Here is a 21,414-nt window from a genome sequence, read left to right as displayed (position 1 = left end):
CCATGATGAAGTATCATGTGGATTTTAAAATCAAAGACTTTTTGGTGTCAGGAGGCCTGGGTTCAAATCCCTACTCTGCCTACTACCAGCAGGATGATCTTGGGCAAGTCACTTAACCTGTCTAAGTCTCAGTTTCCCTCTACATGCTTGACACATCATAAATGCTCAGTAAAGGTGGTCCACTACTTCCTTATTCATGAGCCCAGCCAGCTATTACAGGGGCTTTGAAGGCAAGATTTCACACCCCTGGGCATCACAAAAGGGACCCCAAAGATCTTCCAGTCGGACAGCTGAGAAGGGAAGGAATGTGCCAGCATCACATGGCATGTCAGGCGCAGAGCTGGAGCTGGGACCCGGGCTTCTGCACCCGAGTCTAACAATTTCACCGCTGCCCGGTGCCTGCTCTCACAGATGAGTCACCCAGCTGAGTTCCAGACAGGTTCTCAGCATGCCTTTCTCCCCCAGTCAGTCATCTTCAATCGTGGTTTCCAAAAAAAGTATATGCTAAGAGGCCTCTAGAGGGGCTGAGACTTTGGAGAACTTTAGTGTCTCAAAAATGCGGTTTTTGTTTGTCCCTTTTCAGAATTAAGAACACATCCTGAACCCCAGTAGTTCCACGGGCTAAAGATATAAATAGTCTTGACTACAGTAGGGAAATATACACCTTGGCCAGAGAGCCCAGAAGTGCAGATTGAAATAAGATACCATTTTTTTGCTTATAAAATTTGCAAAGATTGCCATTAAAGTGGTAACACTCAGCGCAGGCAAGGGCGCTGTGAGATGGGCGCTCTCAGACATCACCGTGGGAGCATAAATTGCTTTCAGGAGGCAATTTAGCAAATTGTATCAAAGCCTTAAAAATCTATCCCCAGAAAATCATCAGAAATGCTGCAAAAGTTTATGCACAAGGCTTTTCATCTCAGAATTATTTCTAATTGTTTTTTAAAAAGAGAAAACAATCTAATTATCCCAAAATTGGGGAATGATTAAATAAACTCTAGCGGGGCCACTCAGGAATATTAAAGAGCTATTTGAAACAATGTTTACAAAAATTTATAATGACATGAGGGGAAATGCTTATACTCTTAATTTTTAGAAATCAGAATACTGAGAGGGGTGTATGGTCGATATAATCACAATTGCATTTTTAAAAAAATCTTTGCATTCAACATGACAAGAAGAAAAACATTCTAATGTAGTAACGTTTTCCAAGGATTCTATAATGAGCACATATTACTTTTATTAGTTTGTAAACTTTAGGTATGCGTTAATCATAAGGCGACACTTTTTACTTTCATGCTTATAAAGATGTCATAAGCTGTAGCATCAACGTTTGCACGGCCAATCTTCTTCCCAATCCGTATTCTCTCTGCCCCCAGCCATGCCAGAGCTGCCCCAGGCCTCCCTGTGCCCACTGTTCTGGATGGAGTTCAAAGGCCACTGCTATAGATTTTTCCCTCTCAATAAGACCTGGGCTGAGGCTGACTTCTACTGCTCTGAGTTCTCCATCGGCAGGAAGTCCGCCAAACTGGCCTCCATCCACAGGTGAGTGGACTCCTCTGTCCTCTGCAGCCCAACCAAGCACCCCCTTTGGAAAGGGGTGTGGAGAATGGTGTGTCCCACTGGCGTTTCTCTTCGGTAATTGCAGCTTTTATTCAGCCCAATTTCTCATTGAAACTGGCCTTGGCAGTAGAGGACGAAGCATTTAGCAAGGGTAGCAAACAGCAGGCTGGAAGGTCCATTTTTATAAGTGCCGATCTTGTGTTGTGCCCTGTTCTGTATCACGGGGGGGTTGACCCTATGATATAACTCACATAATATGTATGTAAAGAACATAACATAAGACATGATAACTGACATTTATTTGCTAAGAGTTTATAAGCATCAAGTTCCCGCAAACCATATTAGGTGAGTATCCTCATTTCACAGATACGGAACCTGAGGCTCCAAGAAGGTAACTTGCTATAAAGTGGTGGAGCTGGGATTTGAACCTGAGCAGTTGGGTTCCATAGCCCACCCACCAAGGCCTCCTTCAATGTTCCTCCATGCCTCCTAAGCCCCAGCCATGCTCACCATCTCGAAGTCCTCCAAAGAGGTCCAGCCCATTTACGCCTGCATACTTTGCACATTCTGTTCCCTCCACTGGGAATTCCCGTCCCTATCTTCTCCTCCAGGGAGACACTTCCTTAACCTTCCAGACTCAGCTCTGCCATCTTTCCACCGAAGTCACCCCTGCCTCGATGGCACCTGACTGCACTCACCACCCACCTCTCCAGGAGCACTTTCTTCATCACTTTAGTGACTTCTTTTCACATCTGTCTTCCTTGCTGATTTGTGGGTTCTTTGAAGCCAGGTGTGATATGTTCCATTGCCACTAAACTACAAATTTACAATCTTACCTCATTTTTCAAGAATCTCAGAGACTTGAAGTTAGAATGACGGTTGGTTCTTTATGCTTTAGAGTCACTGAGTTTTGTTAAGAGTGGGGAAGGGGTCCTCTATCTTAGTTTCCAAAGAAGTCTTGAATCCTTGCATCAACTCATCCAGCAGATTTATTCAGCACCCACTGCATCCTTGGTGGTGCTGAAGAATATAGTGAGGTAGTCAGGGTCTGACCAGGAAAACAGGAACCACTGCAAACATTTAACACGGAGAGAATTTCATGCATACACAAGTGATGGACTCTGAGAACTTAAAGAAGCAGTAGTGTATCTAGAGACTCACTCCAGCAGGAAGCCAACTCCACCCCTAACTGGAGGGCGGGCCAGTCCTATGGGAGCTGGAGCCACAGAAGGCAGGCAGCCCCTGCCAACACCTCCCCAGGCAGAGAGGGAAAGAAATACCCTGGCTTCTCTCTCCCTCCCATCCTTCCCATCAGTGCTTCCCATCACATGGAGGGCAGCTGACATGGAAGCCTGGGAAAGGCGATCTTCGGGGGTCAAATCCCCTGTGCTACAGAGCACAGCACGTGACTGGCACTTATAAAGATGGATAAAATAAGTTCTCAAAAATAACCAACCTATAGAGGAAAATGAAATATATGCAATAAAGAGTAAATTTAAAAGTGATTCCAAATGAAGATTTCCCTTTGGCCAGTCCACAGGAAGGACGACTCAGCCTGCCTCACGGTGCATGTAATGTATCCCTTGGTTTAATAGACATTAGAAAGGATTCCAGGCAAATTCAGGGGTTTTCCAACAGCCCCTGACCCAGATCCTGTTCTTTTCTGCCTGAACTTACCTCCTTCCTCTCTTCTCAAGTCCTGACATCCCTCTTTTTCTCTCTTACACTAACGTTTCCCAAATGTTATACCAGCATTTCCCCTCTTATACAGGTAGTTTTCCACTTTGGTATATAATACTTTCCCAAAAACATGTAGAAAAGTTGAATTTGCACAACACATTCATCTATTATAAGTTCAGTTCCCATAAAGCTAGACAATATTATAAAATCTCTAATTACATCTTGTCTTTGAGACACAATCCAATTTTCTAATTCTGGCATTTTTTCATGCTTTGTAATTTTGTTCTTTTCCTTCATAATTAAACACACTATCAACTTATGCTCATGGAGCGTCTGATTAAAGTTTAAAGTTTTCATACTTTCAGCTTACCTAATAATTTCCATCTTTGCTTCAAGTGACAGTTGAATTAAGTTCATTTGATCTCTGCTCCTTACTACTTGCAGTAGCGCCTTGGGCCTTTCTATCCCCCAGTTATTTTGACCAGATATGGGGAAAATGCAATAAAATATTGAAATAGTTTCCTGAGCAGGTGCTGCTGAACAAAGATGGCACTAGTGCTAAAATGCCTGGGCAGCCACTCCCCCAGATGACCACTCACCATGCATGTTCAGCAATTGATGTAGGACACCCCAAATTGTGCATGAGAGGGGCACTTGGGGATGCCAGTGCGTAGCTGGGTAGGACCAATGGCAAAGACCCATTAGACTGGAGAGCACTTTGTCCCCAAAAATCTACCACTCTGATATTAGACAGAACACACTGTCTTGGAACATCGGCATTGAATAGAGCCTGGTGATGGTGTGAGATAAGATGTCAAATAGAAAAAAGGCATCGTGTGGGTCTGTGTTGGTCTCTCTCTTTGGGGAGACCAGCCCATCGGAAATAGAAAACTAAACCAACCAGCCTGCCCTGGGGAGCCTGGAAACTTTGTGCTACAGGTGGGCAAGAATTGGATAGAGGGTGTTCGTGGAAGGTTTCCTGGAAGAACTGGTCCTGGATCAGGATCTTGAAGGCTTGGGAAGCTTAGGGAATGGAGGCAGCAGATGTTCTAAAGGAAGAAACCTGTGCAATGTTATGTGCATTGATTGAGGGCATTAGAGTCAGTCAGCCCTAGGCTAGTCCCCACTCCATCACTTCTTACCTGGGCGACCTCGCCCAAGTCCCATAAACTCTCTGAGCCAGAGTCCTCAGCTGGGAGATAGAAGTAGTCACACTGACTTTAAGGTTGAGGGGCTTTAGAGGAGATAAAAATGGATCTGAAGTTCTTACACAAGTGCTTGGGTAACTCAATGCTCCATGGTGGGAGCTGTTATTATTTTTATTAATTATAATTATGGGTGTCTCAAGAGGTCAGTGCTTACTTAGCGTGCGCACGTCAGATCATCTTTCTGAGGGCGAGTAAGCCTTGACTCACCTGCCCTCTTTCCTTTCCATTGCCTCTAATAATATCTTAGTCCATTTAGGCTGCTATAAAAAAATATCACAGATTGGGTGGCTGATAGACAATAGAAATCTATTTCTCACCGTTCTAGAGGCTGGAGTCCAAGATCAGGGCTCCATCATGGTCAGGTTCTGGTGAGGGCTCACTCCCTGGTTTGCAGATGGTCATCTGTGTCCTCACATGGCAGAAGGGGCAAGGGATCTCTCTGGGGCCCCTTTTATAAGGGCACTAGTCCCATTCACAGGGCTCCACCTTCATGAACTAATCACCCCCAAGGGCCCCACCTCCTAACACCATCACATTAGGGGTTAGGATTTCAACATATGAATTGTGGGGCAGGGGACTAACATTCAGTTCATAACAATATTTGTTTAGCAATCGCCAGCATGTGACTGCCTAGAGCGCTGTGTTGAGAAGGATTCTGAGAGCCGGAATTCTGAGTGCTTCTGGGATGGATTGAGAATGTCTTCCACAAACACAAGATTAAGGAGAGTAGATATGTGTGCTTTGACTTGCCACCAACGCCTCAAGCAAAAGGAAACCTATTGGTGGGTGTTCTAGACAAGGTGGCAGCCTGTAGAGAGCGGTCATTTAGAACAGCAGTCTCCAACCTTTTTGGCACCAGAGACCAGTCTCCTGGAAGACAATTTTTCCACGGACCAGGGCGGGGGTTGCGGGGGTGATGGTTCGGGCGGTAATGCGGGCGATGGGGAGCGACGGGGGGCGGCAGATGAAGCTTTGCTCGCTGGCCCGCCGCTCACCTCCTGCTGTGCGGCCCGGTTCCTAACAGGCAGTGGACTGCTACTGGCCCACAGCCCGGGGGTTGGGCACCCCTGATTTAGAAGACGCCAATGGGAGCAGATATACACCGTTGTAACGTAAAGGGTACCTCAACATAGTCCTGTTTTTTTTTGTTTTTTTTTTATAAATTTATTTTTTATTCATTTATTTAATTTTTGGCTGCATTGGGTCTTCGTTGCTGTGCACGGGCTTCCTCTAGTTTCTGAGAGCGGGGGCTACTCTTCATTGCGGTGCGCGGGCTTCTCATTGCGGTGGCTTCTCCCGTTGTGGAGCACGGGCTCTAGGTGCATGGGCTTCAGTAGTTGTGGCATGCAGGCTCAGTAGTTGTGGCTCACGGGCCCAGTTGCTCGGCGGCATGTGGGATCTTCCTGGACCAGGGCTCGAACCCGTGTCCCCTGCATTGGCAGGCAGACTCCCAACCAGTGCGCCACCAGGGAAGCCCCATAGTCCTGTTTTGAAGTGAGTTATTTGTTAGGTGTTTGTTAGGTCTGGGGCTGATTATGATTACTTTGTAATGATTTCTTCAACACGCCAATGTTCACCTTTTAGTGTCATGTGGAAGCGAAAAATGTGGAATCCCTTGCCCAGTGGGATCTGTCCCTCTGGGTCTGTGAACTGTGCCTGTTATTTGTTCATTTTCTGTCACATCCCATGCCCACCCTTCTCATCCCTGCAAATGACATTTCCCAGGCTCATGGATATTGGGGCACTAGGTGAGCGGTTACCTTGGCCCCCCTCCAGGGCCTCCAATGCAGCAGCTCCAAGTATCATGTCCACACACAGCTACAACCCCAGGAAGGAAGGCAGTGGTGGAAACTGGGGCCTTTTCCACACACCACTCTCCATTTATTGGGGAGGAGAATATTTCCAAGATGTCCTCTACCAATTCCCCCATACATCCAATTGGCTGAACTTGGTCAGATGGCCAATGTTAGCTGCAAAGGAGGCTGAGAAAGTGAAATCTGGCCTTCCTAAATTTGATTGTAGGCAACGGGCAAAAGGATTAGGAATGACTGTGAGGTAGGTAACCTGTAGCATCTGCCGCTGTGCCTGTTTGATGCGAGGATGAAATGAGTTCATGTATATAAAACATTCGGCATAGTACCTGGCATGAAATCAGTGCTCAAGAAACATTTTAATGATGTGAAGAAAAAAAATCTGTGTTCCTATCTATCTATCTGTCTATCTATCCATTCATCCATCCCTATTTCTCTGTTGTTTTTGGCAGCAGACTGCCTCCAGGGTCCTCCATCAATTTCTTTTGTTGGGTGAATTACTTCATAAGCTCTTTGAAATAGGAGGTGAGAATCCCCCAAGAAGACACCAATGCCTTCTGCTATGGTTTGAATGTTTGTGTGCCCCCAAGATTCATATGTTGAAATCCTAATGCCCAATGTGATGGTATTAGGAGTTGGGGCCTTGGGGAAATGCTTAAGTTCTGAGGGTGAAGTCCTGATGAATAAGGTTAGTGCCCTTATAAAAGAGGCCCCACAGAGCTCCCCTGCCCCTTTCTGCCATGTGAGGGCACGGCAAGAAGTCTGCACCCAGAAGGGGCCCTCACCTGACCATGCTGGCACCCTGATCTTTCATTTCCCAGCCTCCAGAACTGTAAGAAATAAATTCCTGTAGTTCATAAGCCACCCAGTATGTGGTATTTTGTTGTAGCAGCCTGAACGGCCTAAGATACCTGCTGAAGAGGGTGGATTGATAATTGCAGGATTTGGTTTTGCTGAGTCGGCTATGCAGGTTCAAGCCTCGAGCTGAATTTTCCAGCAAAACAAAAGATTTTGAAGATGTTCTGTGAGAAAGGATTAGGAGAGAGGAGGCTATGTAAGGACTGGCGCCGTAAGGGGGGCTTTTGAGAAAGAGCAAAAACATCCAGTGGAGATTTTCGTTATTTGATGTGTACAATGCAAAGTCAGCTCCTTTCTTTGTCTCTTCAATATAATCCACCTTGTTTGCTAGTGTTTTTACATTTCTAGGATGAGTAACAGTGCTGAGTCCTGCTTTTGGACCAAATCCAGAGATGCCCCTGAGAGGACAGCCCATATGGGTGCCTTAGTTAAAAAAGGAAAAGGAGAAAGCAGGACTGCATCACATCCTCTGTTTACTTTGGTCTGGGAGGGCTAACAAGGACTTCTGTCCATTTTCAACTCAATCCTATGGCAAGAGGCAATGAGTAACAGGCTACCGGCTTTCTTACCTTCGCAGCTGGGAGGAGAATGTCTTTGTGTATGACCTCGTGAACAGCTGCGTTCCTGGGATCCCAGCTGACATCTGGACAGGGCTTCACGATCACAGGCAGGTGAGGAAGTGCTGACCATCAAGCCCTTTTGGAAGTTCCAGCCAAGATTCCATTTTGACTTAACCAGCCTTTCACATGGAACCTGTGTGCCCGGTCACTTCTATGTGCCCAGCACACAGACAGATCAGACACGATGATGCCCCAGTTAGAATATGATAATCATTGTGAAAGAGGGTATTATGGGAACATATTGGATGGCCAGGGGTGGCCTCTGTTTAGGTTTGGGTTCTCCAAAAAGCAGACACAAAAACGTGATTGGATGGGTAAGAGGCTTTTGAGGGAAGACATTTGCGAAGGAAAAAAGAGGGGAGGGTTGAAGAGGCAGGGAAGACCTTCAGGCCATGATGTGGGTCTGAGCCCTGTGAAAGAAGAGGGGGAGGGAATGGCTGAGTGGGGAGAGCCTTAGATCACAGCTCACCCTGGAAAGTCTTGGCTAAGCCAGTGGGGTGTCCCCAGGCAAAGGATGCCCATTCCAGGAGTCCCACATTGGGCAGGAGCAAGCCAGCACTGGTACCCCTGACATGCTAAGTCACTAACTGGGAACAGCCTGGAGGAAGCACTGTCTCACTGTGAATGCAGTGCTGGGTCCAAGGGGCTTTCAGTCAGCCACGCTCCCTCAGCTGGTCCTCCTGAAGGAGCTCTGAGCAGTGCACGTCTACAGCTGCCACAGCCTCCCTGGGTAAGAGATATTTAAGCTAATGTCTAGTGGATAAATAGGAATCAGCCAGAGGAAGAGCATTCCAGGTAGAGGGCACAGCATGGGCAAAGGTCCTGAGGTGGGAGAGATCACGGCACACTCAAGGACATTAAAGACTAGTGTGTCTGGGATGCAGAGCGGCGCAGGGGTGAGTGGAATAACGGTGGAGAATAAGGCCAAAGAGGCTGGCTTGGGCCAGATCTCATACCTGGCAATATCACGGCACACTCCACCTGGAGATTTGGTCTCCACACTTTCCGTGGACAAGTCGTATCCTGAGCATCTCTCCTGCATGTATGCCTCCAGCCCTGCCTCAGGTAGGGTTCCAGTTCCAGCTCCTGTTCTGCCACTTACTGGATAGTAGGTGACTTTGGGACTTTTTTTTTTTTTTTTTTTTTGGCGTCTCTGAGCTTCAGTTTCCTCAGCTGTAAAATGGGATGACAATAATAGTGCCTGGTTGTAAAAAGTAAATGGGCCAAGGTGTGTAAAGGACTTAGCCTGTGCTCGGCACACTGTGAGAGCTCATTAAGGGTGGTCGAAGTTGCTATCAAAGTAGCAGAAGTGGGACTTCCCTGGTGGTCCAGTGGCTAAGACTCCGCGCTCCCAATGCAGGGGGCCTGGGTTTCGATCCCTGGTCAGGGAACTAGATCCCTCATGCATGGTGCAACTAAAAGCCTGCATGCCGCAGCTAAAAGATTCTGCATGCCACAACTAAAGATCCTGCATGCCGCAACGAAGATCCCGTGTGCCACAAGTAAGACCTGGTGCAGCCAAATAAACAAATATTAAAAAAAAGAAAAGTAGCAGAAGTATCAATAGTGGCCAGACTCAGTATAGATATTTTAAAAAATCAATAGAATTCATCTGGCAAAAACTTGTATAGAAGTTGTAACATTAAAAAACCAAAATGTCCCATTATAATAGTAACTTTAAAATTGGCTTATGAATATACTTAGAGTTAAGGGACTTGTATAACAAGACCTAGGAATAATAATAACAAATGATACAGTAAAAGGACTTGTTTTTATATTTTTCTTTTCAAGCCTAGGCACCACGTGCCAGGCACTAGCTAAGTCTCTTAATGCTTTTAATTCATTCAATTCTCTCAATAATTCTCTGAGGGAAATATTAGCACTATTTTATAGTTGTGGAAACTGAGGCTCAGAGAAGTTACGTAACTTGTCCAGATTGCAGAGCTAGGAAGTGGGTGGAGCTGGAATCCCAGGCTCTAGTCTCTCTCCCAGAAGGAGCATGCAGTTTCCATTATATGACATGGCCTCCAAAATCATCAGTGCTTTGGGAGACACTTCTCTAAAAACTTGAATAAATGGAGAAATGACTTTTGTTCCAGGACATTGCAAAGAAGTAGTTCTTTCCATAGTTAATTTGCACATTTATTGCAACACCAGTCAAATTCCCAGCAGGACTTTTCTTGTAATTGGACAGACTAGTTCCACAGGAGGCAAGAAAAATACACACTATCTGGACAGAAAGAAAAGAGATGAAGGGTGACTCCCACCCACTGGTAAAAAAAAATTTTTTTTTTTAATATGGTAGTTAGGGTCTTGAGTACTAGAGTCAGATAGACCCAGGTTTGAATCCTAGCACTAATGCTTTATTAACTGTGAATTTGGGTAGACTAATTTGAGTCTCAGTTTTCTCATCTGTAAAATGGAGATGACAACACCTGCTTTGCAGGATGGTGAGGATAAAATGAGTAAAGCACACCTGGCATGGTACATAATAAGCCCTCAACAAACGGCAGCTAGTAATGTTACCAGCCAGAGCCAGAACCAAACTCAAGTTTGGCTGCTCGTTGCTCAAAAGACAGTGTTCGAGAGTCAGGGTTGGTAGAACAAGAAAGATGCTTTATTCCAGAAGCCGGCAACCTGGGGAGATGATGGACTAGCATCCCCGAAACCATCTCCCAGTTGCTGGTTAGGAGACAAAGGTTTTAAAGGGGAGTTTCAGGGGTGCACAGGCATGGGGGCTATGAGCAGAACAGCACAGCCAGCTCCGACAATCACCTTGAAACTGGTCATGCAGTGGTCGGATCAGCACCATCTTGATTGTTTTAAGCATAATCTTCAACTCCAAGGTCAGTTTGTTCTCACTTCCTTGAGGCCAGTTCTTGGCACTGAGCTAGCCATAGATTCAGTACTGCTCGAGATGGAGCAGCTTATGTCATGGCTGCAGTCTGGTCATCATGCAGTTAGCTTTTTCCCTCTGGTGGCAGTCATAATATCTGCAAAACAACTCAGGAATGTGCATAGGACACTGTGATCTATATCTTTCAGGAAGGAACTAAAGATTCTGTGACTCTATTGTTCTAATCATTAACTGTTTGAGCCTGCTTTTTTGTGACTCAGGGAAGGTCTGGGAGACTATAGCTTTTCTGCAAACAAGAGGCAGGGGACATGGAGGGGCTTTTGTACCTGGGAGGGCCCTGTAGGGCCCTGCTCAGTTTCAGTAATGGTGGTTAATAATAGTATATCAGATAAAAGTGAGGGCTTCTGCACTATTAGCTATGGAGGTATTAGAATGTTACCCCAAGCTGGAGCTGGCTCAAATGCCTGATCTTTCTCTCCTTGGCTTGCTTCCTTTCCTCTGGGTGCAACCCCCCAGGAAGGGCAGTTTGAATGGACAGACGGCTCATCCTATGACTATAGCTACTGGGATGGGAGCCAGCCGGACGATGGCATCCATGCAGACCCAGAAGAGGAGGATTGCGTGCAAATATGGTACCGACCCACCAGCGGTGGGTGCCCTTGAGACCAGGGCTCTTGCAGGGGTGCTGGGGAGGTGCCAGGGATAGCCAGGAAACTGTGAATTATTCAACACCTTGGAGAGTGACCAGAGGTCACTGGGGGTGTGGGGGGGGTGTTAAGGGCGTGGCAGTTCCCTATGGTGGATGCATTTTAAACAATGTTTAATGGTGCGTTGTTGACATGCAAACGGTAATTTGGATGAAAAGACATTAGAGATAGAAGCATGAAAAAGAGAAAGAAACTTGTATAGAGACCAAAGAATGGTGCTTTTATGTCATCTCACCAATGCACCAGAGGCGGCTCGTGCTCCTGGACATTAGAACGAAGGGATGCCTGGAGGAGCGCCCAGGGGTAGTAGTGAAAAGAGTACCCAGATGGGTACAAGTACTGGCCCTGTTGCTTTCTAGTTCTGTGTCCTTGCAGGCAATTACTTATTCTCTCTGAGATTCCCTTTTCTCTTCTGTAAAATGGATTTAATAATCGTTGCTACCCCCAGGGCTGTTCTGAGCATTGAAGGAGATATAGTTGATACAGCACAGTGGTAGGAGCACGGACTCTGGAGTTGAATGTCCTTGTCTGAACCCCAGCTCAACCACTTATGAATTGTGTAGCCCAAAGTCAGTGCCTTAACCTCTTCGTGCCTCAGATTCTTCATCTGCAAAATGGGGCTAATGACACAACTCACGGGGTTGATGTGAAGGACAAAGAAGGTAAGAGACATAAAGTGACTGCAATGGTTTGCACGTGGTATCAGCAATCACCACCATCATCGTGAACAACAGCGTCACTGCTCACACCAATCGGAAGAAGTAAAAACTATTAATATTTCCATTTTGCAGATGAAGAAATCAAGACTCAGAGAAGTTAAGTGATTTATTCAAGTTTGTCCAGCAAGCAGATATGGAGCTGGGTTTCAAACCTATATCTACTCCAGATCCAAGTGCTGAACTGCTGCCATTCCTACTTCGCTCCTTTTTCTTTTTCTGATTAGGGGAGGGAGGTGTGGAACAGCGACTTGCTATCCTGGGAGCCGGAGCTGGGCCAAGCCTCTGGGTGAGGCTTGTCCTGCTTCTCCACAGTGGCAAGTCAACACTAGCCTCATGAGAGAGTAAGGCTGGACAGCAGCCTCATTAAGCATCTGCAAGAAAGGAATGCCAGTGTAGACACCAGGCCTACGGGAGAGGACTTTTACTCTGGTGGGATGGCGGGGTTACTTTTACTGTGGTGGATGGACCTTCACACAGAGTCTCTGCTTTTTCCCATCACAGCTCTGAGGTCATGGAATGATAACACCTGCAGCCGAAAGTTCCCCTTTGTCTGCAAGATCGCAGCTCTGACCATTCACTGATCCAGTCTCGCCCTCTCGGAGCAAGCCCACCTCCAGCATCGACTTGTAGATGTACCTAATGTAAAGTCGACACTCAATAAATGTAAAACACACAGAGGAGACAAATCTCCCAGACAGAGATTTTATACAAGCAAATCTTAAGATACAGAGTGATCACTTGGTGACGAGTGACAGGAAAACCAACTCAGCTGGCTTGATAAATAAAGGATGGTGGATTTATTGGTCCAAGTAATAAAAGTCCAGGGGTTGTTCTAGATTCAGAGTTGAATCTCACTGGCCTGGCTCAGGGCACATGCCCATTCTTGAAGCAATCTCTTTGGCATATGCTGGTCGGCTAGACCCTGCTTAGATGCACATGGCTGGGCAGGAGGGGTGGGGTCAACATCACCTGAACCACATGGGCCCAAGGAGGAAGGTGGTTCCCCAAGGAAAAGGAAAATATCACCAAACTCATACATTGCTGGTGGGAATGTAGAATGGTAAAGCCATTCTGGAAAACGGTTTGGCACTTGCTCAAAAAGTTAAACACAGAAATACCATATGGTCCCAGCAATTCCAATTCTGGGTATATACCCAAGAGAACTGAAAACAGGTATTCAAATATGAATGGTCATAGTAGCATTACTCATAATGGCCCCCAAAGTGGAAACATCTTTGGGGGCACCACCCAGATGACCCCATGCCATTGTCAGGATCCCAACCAAGGCCTTGACGGTAGCATATCACGCTGCCTTGGTTGAGAGCTCAACTCCCTTTGAAGTTTGGACACTCTGAGTCCCAGGCTTGATCTGCCTCCTGCCGCAAGAGATGAGAACTTCTTTGTCTGCAACCAAAGAGACTCTTTGGCTTTCACGCTTGGAGCAAGAACCTGTTACTTGTCTTCGGCTTATTTTATTATTATTATTACTATATATATATATATATATATTTTTTTTTTTTTTTTTTTGGCTGCGTTGGGTCTTTGTTGCTGTGCGCGGGCTTTCTCTAGTTGCGGTGAGCAGGGGCTACTCTTTGTTGCGGTGCGCGGGCTTCTCATTGCGGTGGCTTCTCTTGTTGCGGAGCATGGGCTCTAGGCGCACAGGCTTCAGTAGTTGTGGCTCGTGGGCTCTAGAGTGCAGGCTCACTAGTTATGGCGCACGGAGTTTAGTTGCTCCACGGCATGTGGGATCTTCCTGGACCAGGGATTGAACCCGTGTCCCCTGCATTAGCAGGCGGATCCTTAACCACTGCGCCACTGGGGAAGCCCCTCGGCTGTTTATTGTCTTTCTGTAGAACATCAAAGTCTTAGCAGTAGCCACAATCTAGTTATGCTCATAGGTACTCTTCCTGTTCGTCAGCTGCCTGATACCTCGCTCCTACTAGTGCAGCCCCTCCCCATTCACCCTCCCAGGTCACTCCATGGAAGTCTGAACAGTTGAACACCACCTCGTGCCGGGGGCTGTCTGTTCCACACACCACCACTGATCGCCAGCTTGGAGGTAAGCGATCCAGCTTCTAAGCCCCATCTTGTCACTTGCTTCCTCGACTGCTCCCGACTGGGTTCTCTGGAAGCAGTTGCTCAGACAGGGTTTGAAGTAGAAGATGTTTATTAGGGATAAGTACCTGTGAAGGGAAGGCAGAGGAAGAAGCGGAATTGAGATGCAGCCTGACAAGTTATCGGCCCGCCTGGCAGGGAGATCTGGGGCAAACAGAGGCGATCAGAGTGGACCACATAGGACTGAAATGGCCAGGCCTTTAGCCGCGTACTCCACTCAGTCACTGATGTGGGCTCCCCTGGAAGGGAGTTGACTTTTCTTTCTCTTTTTCTTTTTTTGGCTATGTTGAGTCTTCATTGCTGCATGGGCTTTCTCTAGTTGTAGCGAGCAGGGTCTATTTGTTGCCGTGCACCGGCTTCTCACTGCAGTGGCTTCTCTTGTTGCAGAGCACGGGCTCTAGGCGTGCGGGCTCAGTAGTTGCGGCACTCGGGCCCTAGAGGGTGCGGGCTTCAGTAGTTGTGGCTCATGGGCTCAGTAGTTGAGCTGGCTTCAGTAGTTGCAGCATGCAGGCTCAGTAGTTGTGGCTCGCGGGCTTAGTTGCTTTGCAGCATGTGGGAATCTTCCCGGACCAGCGCTCGAACCCGTGTCCCCTGCATTGGCAGGCAGATTCTTAACCACTGAGCCACCAGGGAAGTCCCAAGGAGTTGACTTTGATTAAGGCAGCTCTCTGCAGCTGAGGCTGACCCTGTAGGAGCTGACAGCTGGAAGCCCCTCTGCCCCCTTCCTTGAAGGTGGGGATCTGGGTGGTACATCTCAGTGTTACCACATCTGGAATCAGAAAGACATGGGGTTCAGGCTTCCCTGATGGCACAGTGGTTAAGAATCCGCCTGCAAATGCAGGGACACGGGTTTGAGCCCTGGTCCAGGAAGATCCCACATGCCGCGGAGCAACTAAGCCCATGCGCCACAACTACTGAGCCTGTGCTCTAGAGCCCGCGAGCCACAACTACTGAAGCCCATGTGCCTAGAGACCGTGCTCCACAACAAAGAGAAGCCACCGCAATGAGAAGCCTGTGCACCGCAACAAAGAGTAGCCCCCACTTGTCGCAACTAGAGAAAGCCCGCACATAGCAATGAAGACCCAACACAGCCAAAAATAAAAATTAAAAAAACATGGGTTCACAATTAAAAAATGGGCAGAAGACCTAAATAGACATTTCTCCAAAGAAGACATACAGATGGCCAAGACGCACATGAAAAGATGCTCAACAGTGCTAATTATCAGAGAAACGCAATCAAAATCACAATGAGGTACCACCTCACACCGATCAGAATGGCCATCATTAAAAAGTCTACAAATAATAAATGCTGGAGAGGGTGTGGAGAAAAGGGAACCTTCCTGCACCGTTGGTGGGAATGTAAATTGGTGCAGCCATTATGGAAAACAGTATGGAGGTTCCTTAAAAAACTAAAAATTGAGCTGCCATATGGTCCAGCAATCCCACTCCTGGGCATATATCTGGACAAACTATAATTCAAAAAGATACATGCACCCCAATGTTCATAGCAGCATAATTTACAATAGTCAACACATGGAAACAACCTAAATGTCCATGGATAGATGAATGGATAAGAAGATGTGCCATATATATATATGCCATATATACATATATATATATATATATATGTACATATATACATACACAATGGAATACTACTCAGCCATAAAAGACAATGAAATAATGTCATTTGCAGCAACATGGATGGACCTAGAGATTATCACACTAAGTGAAGTAAGTCAGAAAGAGAAAGATAAATATCATATGATATCACTTATATGTGGAATCTAAACTATTATACAAATGAACTTATTTACAAAACAGAAACACACTCATAGACATAGAAGAAACAAACTTATGGCTACCAAAGGGGAAAGGTCGGTGGAAGGATAAATTAGGAGTTTGGAATTAGCAGATACAAACTACTATGTATAAAATAGATAAACAACAAGGTCCTACTGTATAGCACAGGGAGCTATATTCAATATCCTGTAATAAACCACAATGGAAAAGAATATATATATTCATATATATATCTGAATCACTTTGCTGTACACCAGAAACTAACACAACATTGTAAATCAACTACACTTCATTAAAAAACTTTTTTCAGAAAGACATTGGGGGGACTTCCCTGGTGGTCCAGTGGTAAAGAATCCGCCTTACAATGCAGGGGACACAGGTTCGATCCCAGGTCAGGGAACTGGATCCCACATGCCATGGGGCAACTAAGCCCACGCGCCACAACTACTGAGCTCGCATGCCTCAACTAGAGAGCCTGCGTGCTGCAAACTACAGAGCCCACATGCTCTAGAGCCTGTGCACCACAACTAGAGAAGAGAAAAACCCGCAGGCCACAACTAGAGAGCAGGCCACGCGCCACAACGAAAGATCCCACATGCCTCAACGAAGATCCTGGGTGCACAACTAAGACCCGACACAGCCAAAAATAAATAAATCAAATAAATAAATAATAAATAAATCTTAAAAAAAAAAAAGACATTGGTTCAGATCTCACCATTGCCACTTACCATGTGATCTCATGGAAGTGGTTTAACCTCTCTGAGTTTCAGTTTTCTCCTTTGTAAAATGGAGACACAATCCCTTCCAGCTCTAACTGATTTATCAGGCAGCTTTGGGAAATGAAGAGCTCTGCATAGGTGACGTTTCCAGAAAACTAAAACTCATTCCTCAAGCATCACAACTATCTCTACTTTTTCCACTTTGGATAGAAATCTTTCTAAACCATGTTATACATTTTCCTGCTTCCTTAAACAGAAGATACTCAAGGGGATTAGTCTTTTCTTGATGACTCAGGGTCATGTGGGCTGCATCAACTTCAGGTATTTTTGTCTCCTGTTATCATATCTGGGTGTCACTGTGCCAGTCTCTGACAGCCCACAGAATCCCCCATCTTTTCTAGGTTGTTGCTGCTGAGATGCTGTGGGCTGGGAAGCCAGGCAACCAAGCCTGAGAATAATTTGAGGGAGGAGAGAGAGAGAGAGAGAGAACTTGCGTTAGACTGCAGGACAGTCTAGGACGCCTCCGCGTTCTCTCCTTCACTGGGAGTCAGACTTGCATCCAAGTCTGATGACTTTACCAGCCTTCCCTGGCTCCCTTCCTGTTTTCTTTCACACAGGCATTTCCTCTAATAAAATCTTTGCATATACTTAATTTATCTTGGCACCTGCTTCTCAAAGGACCCAGATTAATACATACAGTATATTCAGACGGCCCTCCGAAAAGTCTACCCTAATTTACACTCCACCTGCAATGTACGAGAGCCCCTCTTCACCTGCACTTTTGCCAACACATTGGTCCCACCTTCAAATTGAACCTCCAATGAGCAGGTGGACACTCCTTCCACTCCCTTGGCAGCCCTCAGGGGCATTCTGTCGGCAAATGCATCATTGAGACTAATTGCTGGTGACAGAAAATCCAACCCAAACTGCCTTAAACACAAAAGGGCTTTTATTTACTCATAGACTTGAAAAGTCCAGAGGTATCTACCTTCAGGCTCAGCTTGATCCAGGAGTTTAAGTGATATCGCCAAAGGCATTTGTGTCCATGCTCTGCCTCCATGCTGTTGGCTTGATCCTGAAGCTCCAGTCTCTCCCATTAGGGAAGCAAAAATGGCCAGTGTAATTCTAAATCTTACACCCTTCAAGAGAATGAGGGGCCTTTCTTTCCCAGAAGCCCTTGCAGTCACCTCCTCTTGTCTCACTGTCTGTACCAGGTTACTTGGCCAACTTTTAACCAATCACTCTGGCCAGAAGAGGAGCCTGATTGCTTTAGCCAATCAGCCTCCGTGCAATCAAGGCTGAGAGCTGGGGAGAGATGGCTTCCCAAAAGGAATTGGAGGTGCTATTTTATCAAAAGAGAGCTAATGTTGAAAGCCATGTTGAAAACAAAACAAAATATCTCTATTACAAGAAGGCAATGAGGAGCCAACTTTAAATTTCAAACTGGGGCGGGGGGGAGGGTTGAAAACATGGAAGACTAACTGCAGCCTCAGCAGAGTCTTCTTAGAGAAGGGCAGGACCACATCTTGCCCCCATCAAGAGTCCTTGGAAGGAATATTTTTCTCCTGTTCTCAGTTTATAAGTAGGGTCTTCTCTGTAGAGCTGCAAAAGAGAATCAGGAGATGTATCAGCTGTCAAAATAAACACATGAGGCATAGTTAAGTGGTTTGACCAATTTGAGAGATAATCATAATAATAATAAAATTAAAAAAAAAACCCAGAGAAGTCAGCCTGCTGTTATTTGGAAGCAAGTTTCAGAGCCAACAGCCCCAGCATCCATCTTTTTAAGGAGGCTCCGACCAGCTGGGGAGTTCTCTTAAGGAAGCCATATCTTCCCTCCCCTGATCCTCGTAAATATGCCATGGGAACAGAAGATTCCAGGGCTTTCCTTTGCAAGCCAGGTTTAGGCACACAGCACTTCCTCCTAACAGCTCCTGAGTGTCAGGGACCTTAGCCACGGAAGCTCATTTATTTCTTTCAACAACCTCCCTGCAGGGGCTCTCCCTGTTGCGGAAAGGTGAGGAGGGTGGGCTCAGAGTCCGATTCCTGGACTTGCAGGGTCCGAATCCCACTTGCAAGGTATAACCTTGGGAAGCTCCTCCCCCTCTCCAAGCTCCCAGTTGGGAAGGCTAATGGGAATGCCAGTACTCCCCGTAAGGCTGTGAGGATGGAGTGAGAGACTTGGCGAAAAGGGTTTATGCATAGTAGACACTCAAAAAATGTTCACTCTCATTATTATGGTGATTGATTGGGGTGTCCTGGTTAGAACCGGGAGAGAACATTTAGCATTCAAACTGTGTGACTCTGCCTGAGTCACCTGAGTACTTGACAATGTCTTTGTGGCCACAGCTCCTTCCTTCTGTAATACTCCGAGATCTCTAGGGGATGTTCATTACAGTTTATTATCTTTCCGAAGAAAGAAGTGCATCAACGCAGGTGAGCAGCCCTGGACTCCAGATCCTTTTGGCTCCTGTTGATATCACTGCTGCAACACAGGGGGTCCTGAGCTGTCCTCCTTCCCCACTGCCGGACCACCTGTGGGGAGCCAGGCACACAGCTCTGCTGACACCCGGCGTCTAGGCCGCTGTCTGCTCACCTCGGACAGCTCGCCCCGCCCCCTACCCCCGTGCGGGCACTTTCTGCAACGAGTGAGGCCTGAGCACTTTGCCCACGTGGGTCCTGTTCAGTCGGGCTCTCTTCTCCCTGGCCCTCAGCTACAAGTGGGACGGACACAGCTCCACGTTTCAACGTGGGTGGGACACACGCTGGGGTGGTTTGGTCCTGAGGGGTTCCTCGGTGTCGGCCACCCCCTGTGCCTGGAACGCCTCCTCGCCTCTCTCTCAATTTGCAGACCGCCAAGAGCCGAATTACCCTCACACTCTTTCACTCTTAAGACTCACTCTCATAGACTTCCATAAGCTAGGATGGGTTGCTTGGGAAACTTTTTTTTCTATACAGCGGGAGCCTGAAGACCCAAATCAGAATGGCCATATAGCCTAGTATGTAAGGAAGCATTCAGTTTCATAGTGGGAGGAGGGGTTTTTCTCTCTCTCCTATTGGATGGAACTAAGGAAGCACATAGAGACCAGTCATGAGATACGTTCCAAGATGTTCAACAATAATAGTAATTAAACTGGAAGGTCTGTCTGTGATTTACTTATTTTTTTAAGACTGAGTTCAATTTTACCCCAATAATAGCAACAGTTACATTTCAATATGCATTCCCAAGAGGGAAGAGAAGGGACAGGGTGAGGGCAGAGAGTCCCAGGCTATTACGTCTAACTCTGCATCTCTAGAGAATGTGTTATGAATGTGAACATCTTCCATTATCGATGGCATAGGGGGATGGGGGATAAACAAGCTTGAAAACCATTGCCCTAAAATAAACGATCAGTTAAATAAAGTATGACACTTGTTCAGTGGAATGCTATGCAGCCTTTATGTACAGATACAAAACATGTCTAAGGCGTATTGTTGAGTGATAAAAGCAAGTTGCAGGAAAAGGCATAAAATATTGTATCATCTATACATCCAAATTCTCCCTCACAGAATTATACTTCACATTTCTGCAGACACATATATCAGCAAATATGAAATAAAAAGTCTGAAAAGATACACAAAACTGACAAAAGTGAGGACTTCAGAGATGGGAGTGATGGTCCCAAGGGAGAACTTTAGTTTTATCCATAATGTTTTATTCTTTATAATGACCATATATTCATGTATCACTTGTGTAGTTTAAAATATGTGGCTACTAAAAAAAAATTAAAAAATAAAAAAAAATAAAATAAAATATGTAGCTACTTTTAAAATATAATAAATTTCAGCCCATTCTCTCTGTAACCTCTGGGACTAGGTCGGACTTGGTTGAGGACCCAGTACCAGCTGCAGTGATTGGGACAAACACTGATATGTTTAATATATTTATTGCCAAAATGCTTTCAAAAAGGTAATACCAATTTCCACCCTCATCAGTGGAAAGATGACAAAAATAATAACATTCATTGCTGGTACTGGTTTCAATCAATATTTCTTTGACAACCGCTGAGGAGGAGCATTTTTTTAAAGTGTTCTCGGCCATCTTGAATTGGGGGGAGGGGTGCCTTTTCTCCACCCCCTCCTCGCTGGGAAATGCCCACCTCCCACAGCCCAGGGACCATTTCATTAACACCTGCCCCCACAGAACCAAAGAACAACCAAGCACCGGGTGAACTTACCCTCTGCAGGAACCTATACTTTTCCCCACACCCACTGGAGTCATTGCTATTTCTCTTACAATAGAAAGACTCCAACAGTAACATTGCCTTGTCAGAGCCAAGTCTTCTAGGGAGCACTGGTCCATATTAATGATACCATATATCCGCAGGGGCGAGTCCCCAGCAGCACTGAAAGCTTGGATGCAGGAGAGAGATGGGGAGGAGCCCTGCAGGAGCCCTCAGAGGCTCCAGGTGCCCTGCTCTCCTCCACGTGGGCCTTGGCAGCTTGACGTTTGCTGGTACCCAAGCCCTGCTGTGCATCAACACGACCAGTGTCATTAACTCATTACCTTTCAGCCATGCAGCCCGCCCATGCCATTGGCCTTCTGAAGGAGAATGTTGTTTCAAAAAGAGCCTCATAATAATAGAGTGGGGAAAATCGTAGGCATCAGGATTTCTCTTAGGAACAGACCTGTGTTTATTTAGGACAACATCTTGATAAAACACTTGGTGGAGGGGAGGGGAGCCAAGGCAACAAAAGAGATGCCCAAACTACTC

General features: G+C 46.2%; 1 protein-coding gene across 5 annotated transcripts in view; it reads left to right on the top strand.

Annotated features, from left to right (window-relative positions):
* CLEC19A (C-type lectin domain containing 19A) overlaps positions 1 to 18,812 on the top strand; it is a 29,309-nt gene extending 10,497 nt beyond the window's left edge. For 3 of the 5 annotated variants that reach the window (XM_082429208.1, XM_082429211.1, XM_082429210.1), the window contains 4 exons: positions 1,380 to 1,545; positions 7,698 to 7,791; positions 11,114 to 11,246; positions 12,525 to 18,812. In XM_082429208.1, coding sequence (XP_082285334.1) covers positions 1,380 to 1,545; positions 7,698 to 7,791; positions 11,114 to 11,246; positions 12,525 to 12,604 — 473 coding nt within the window. In that variant the 3' untranslated portion in view covers positions 12,605 to 18,812. The other 2 variants (XM_082429209.1, XM_082429212.1) reach the window with 2 other exon arrangements.
* The last annotated feature ends 2,602 nt before the right edge of the window (positions 18,813 to 21,414 follow it).

The sequence above is a fragment of the Balaenoptera physalus genome (genome assembly GCF_965194825.1).
Source record: "Balaenoptera physalus genome assembly, chromosome: 16".
Taxonomy (NCBI): Eukaryota; Metazoa; Chordata; class Mammalia; order Artiodactyla; family Balaenopteridae; genus Balaenoptera; species Balaenoptera physalus.
This window is presented reverse-complemented; position numbering and strand designations above follow the sequence as displayed.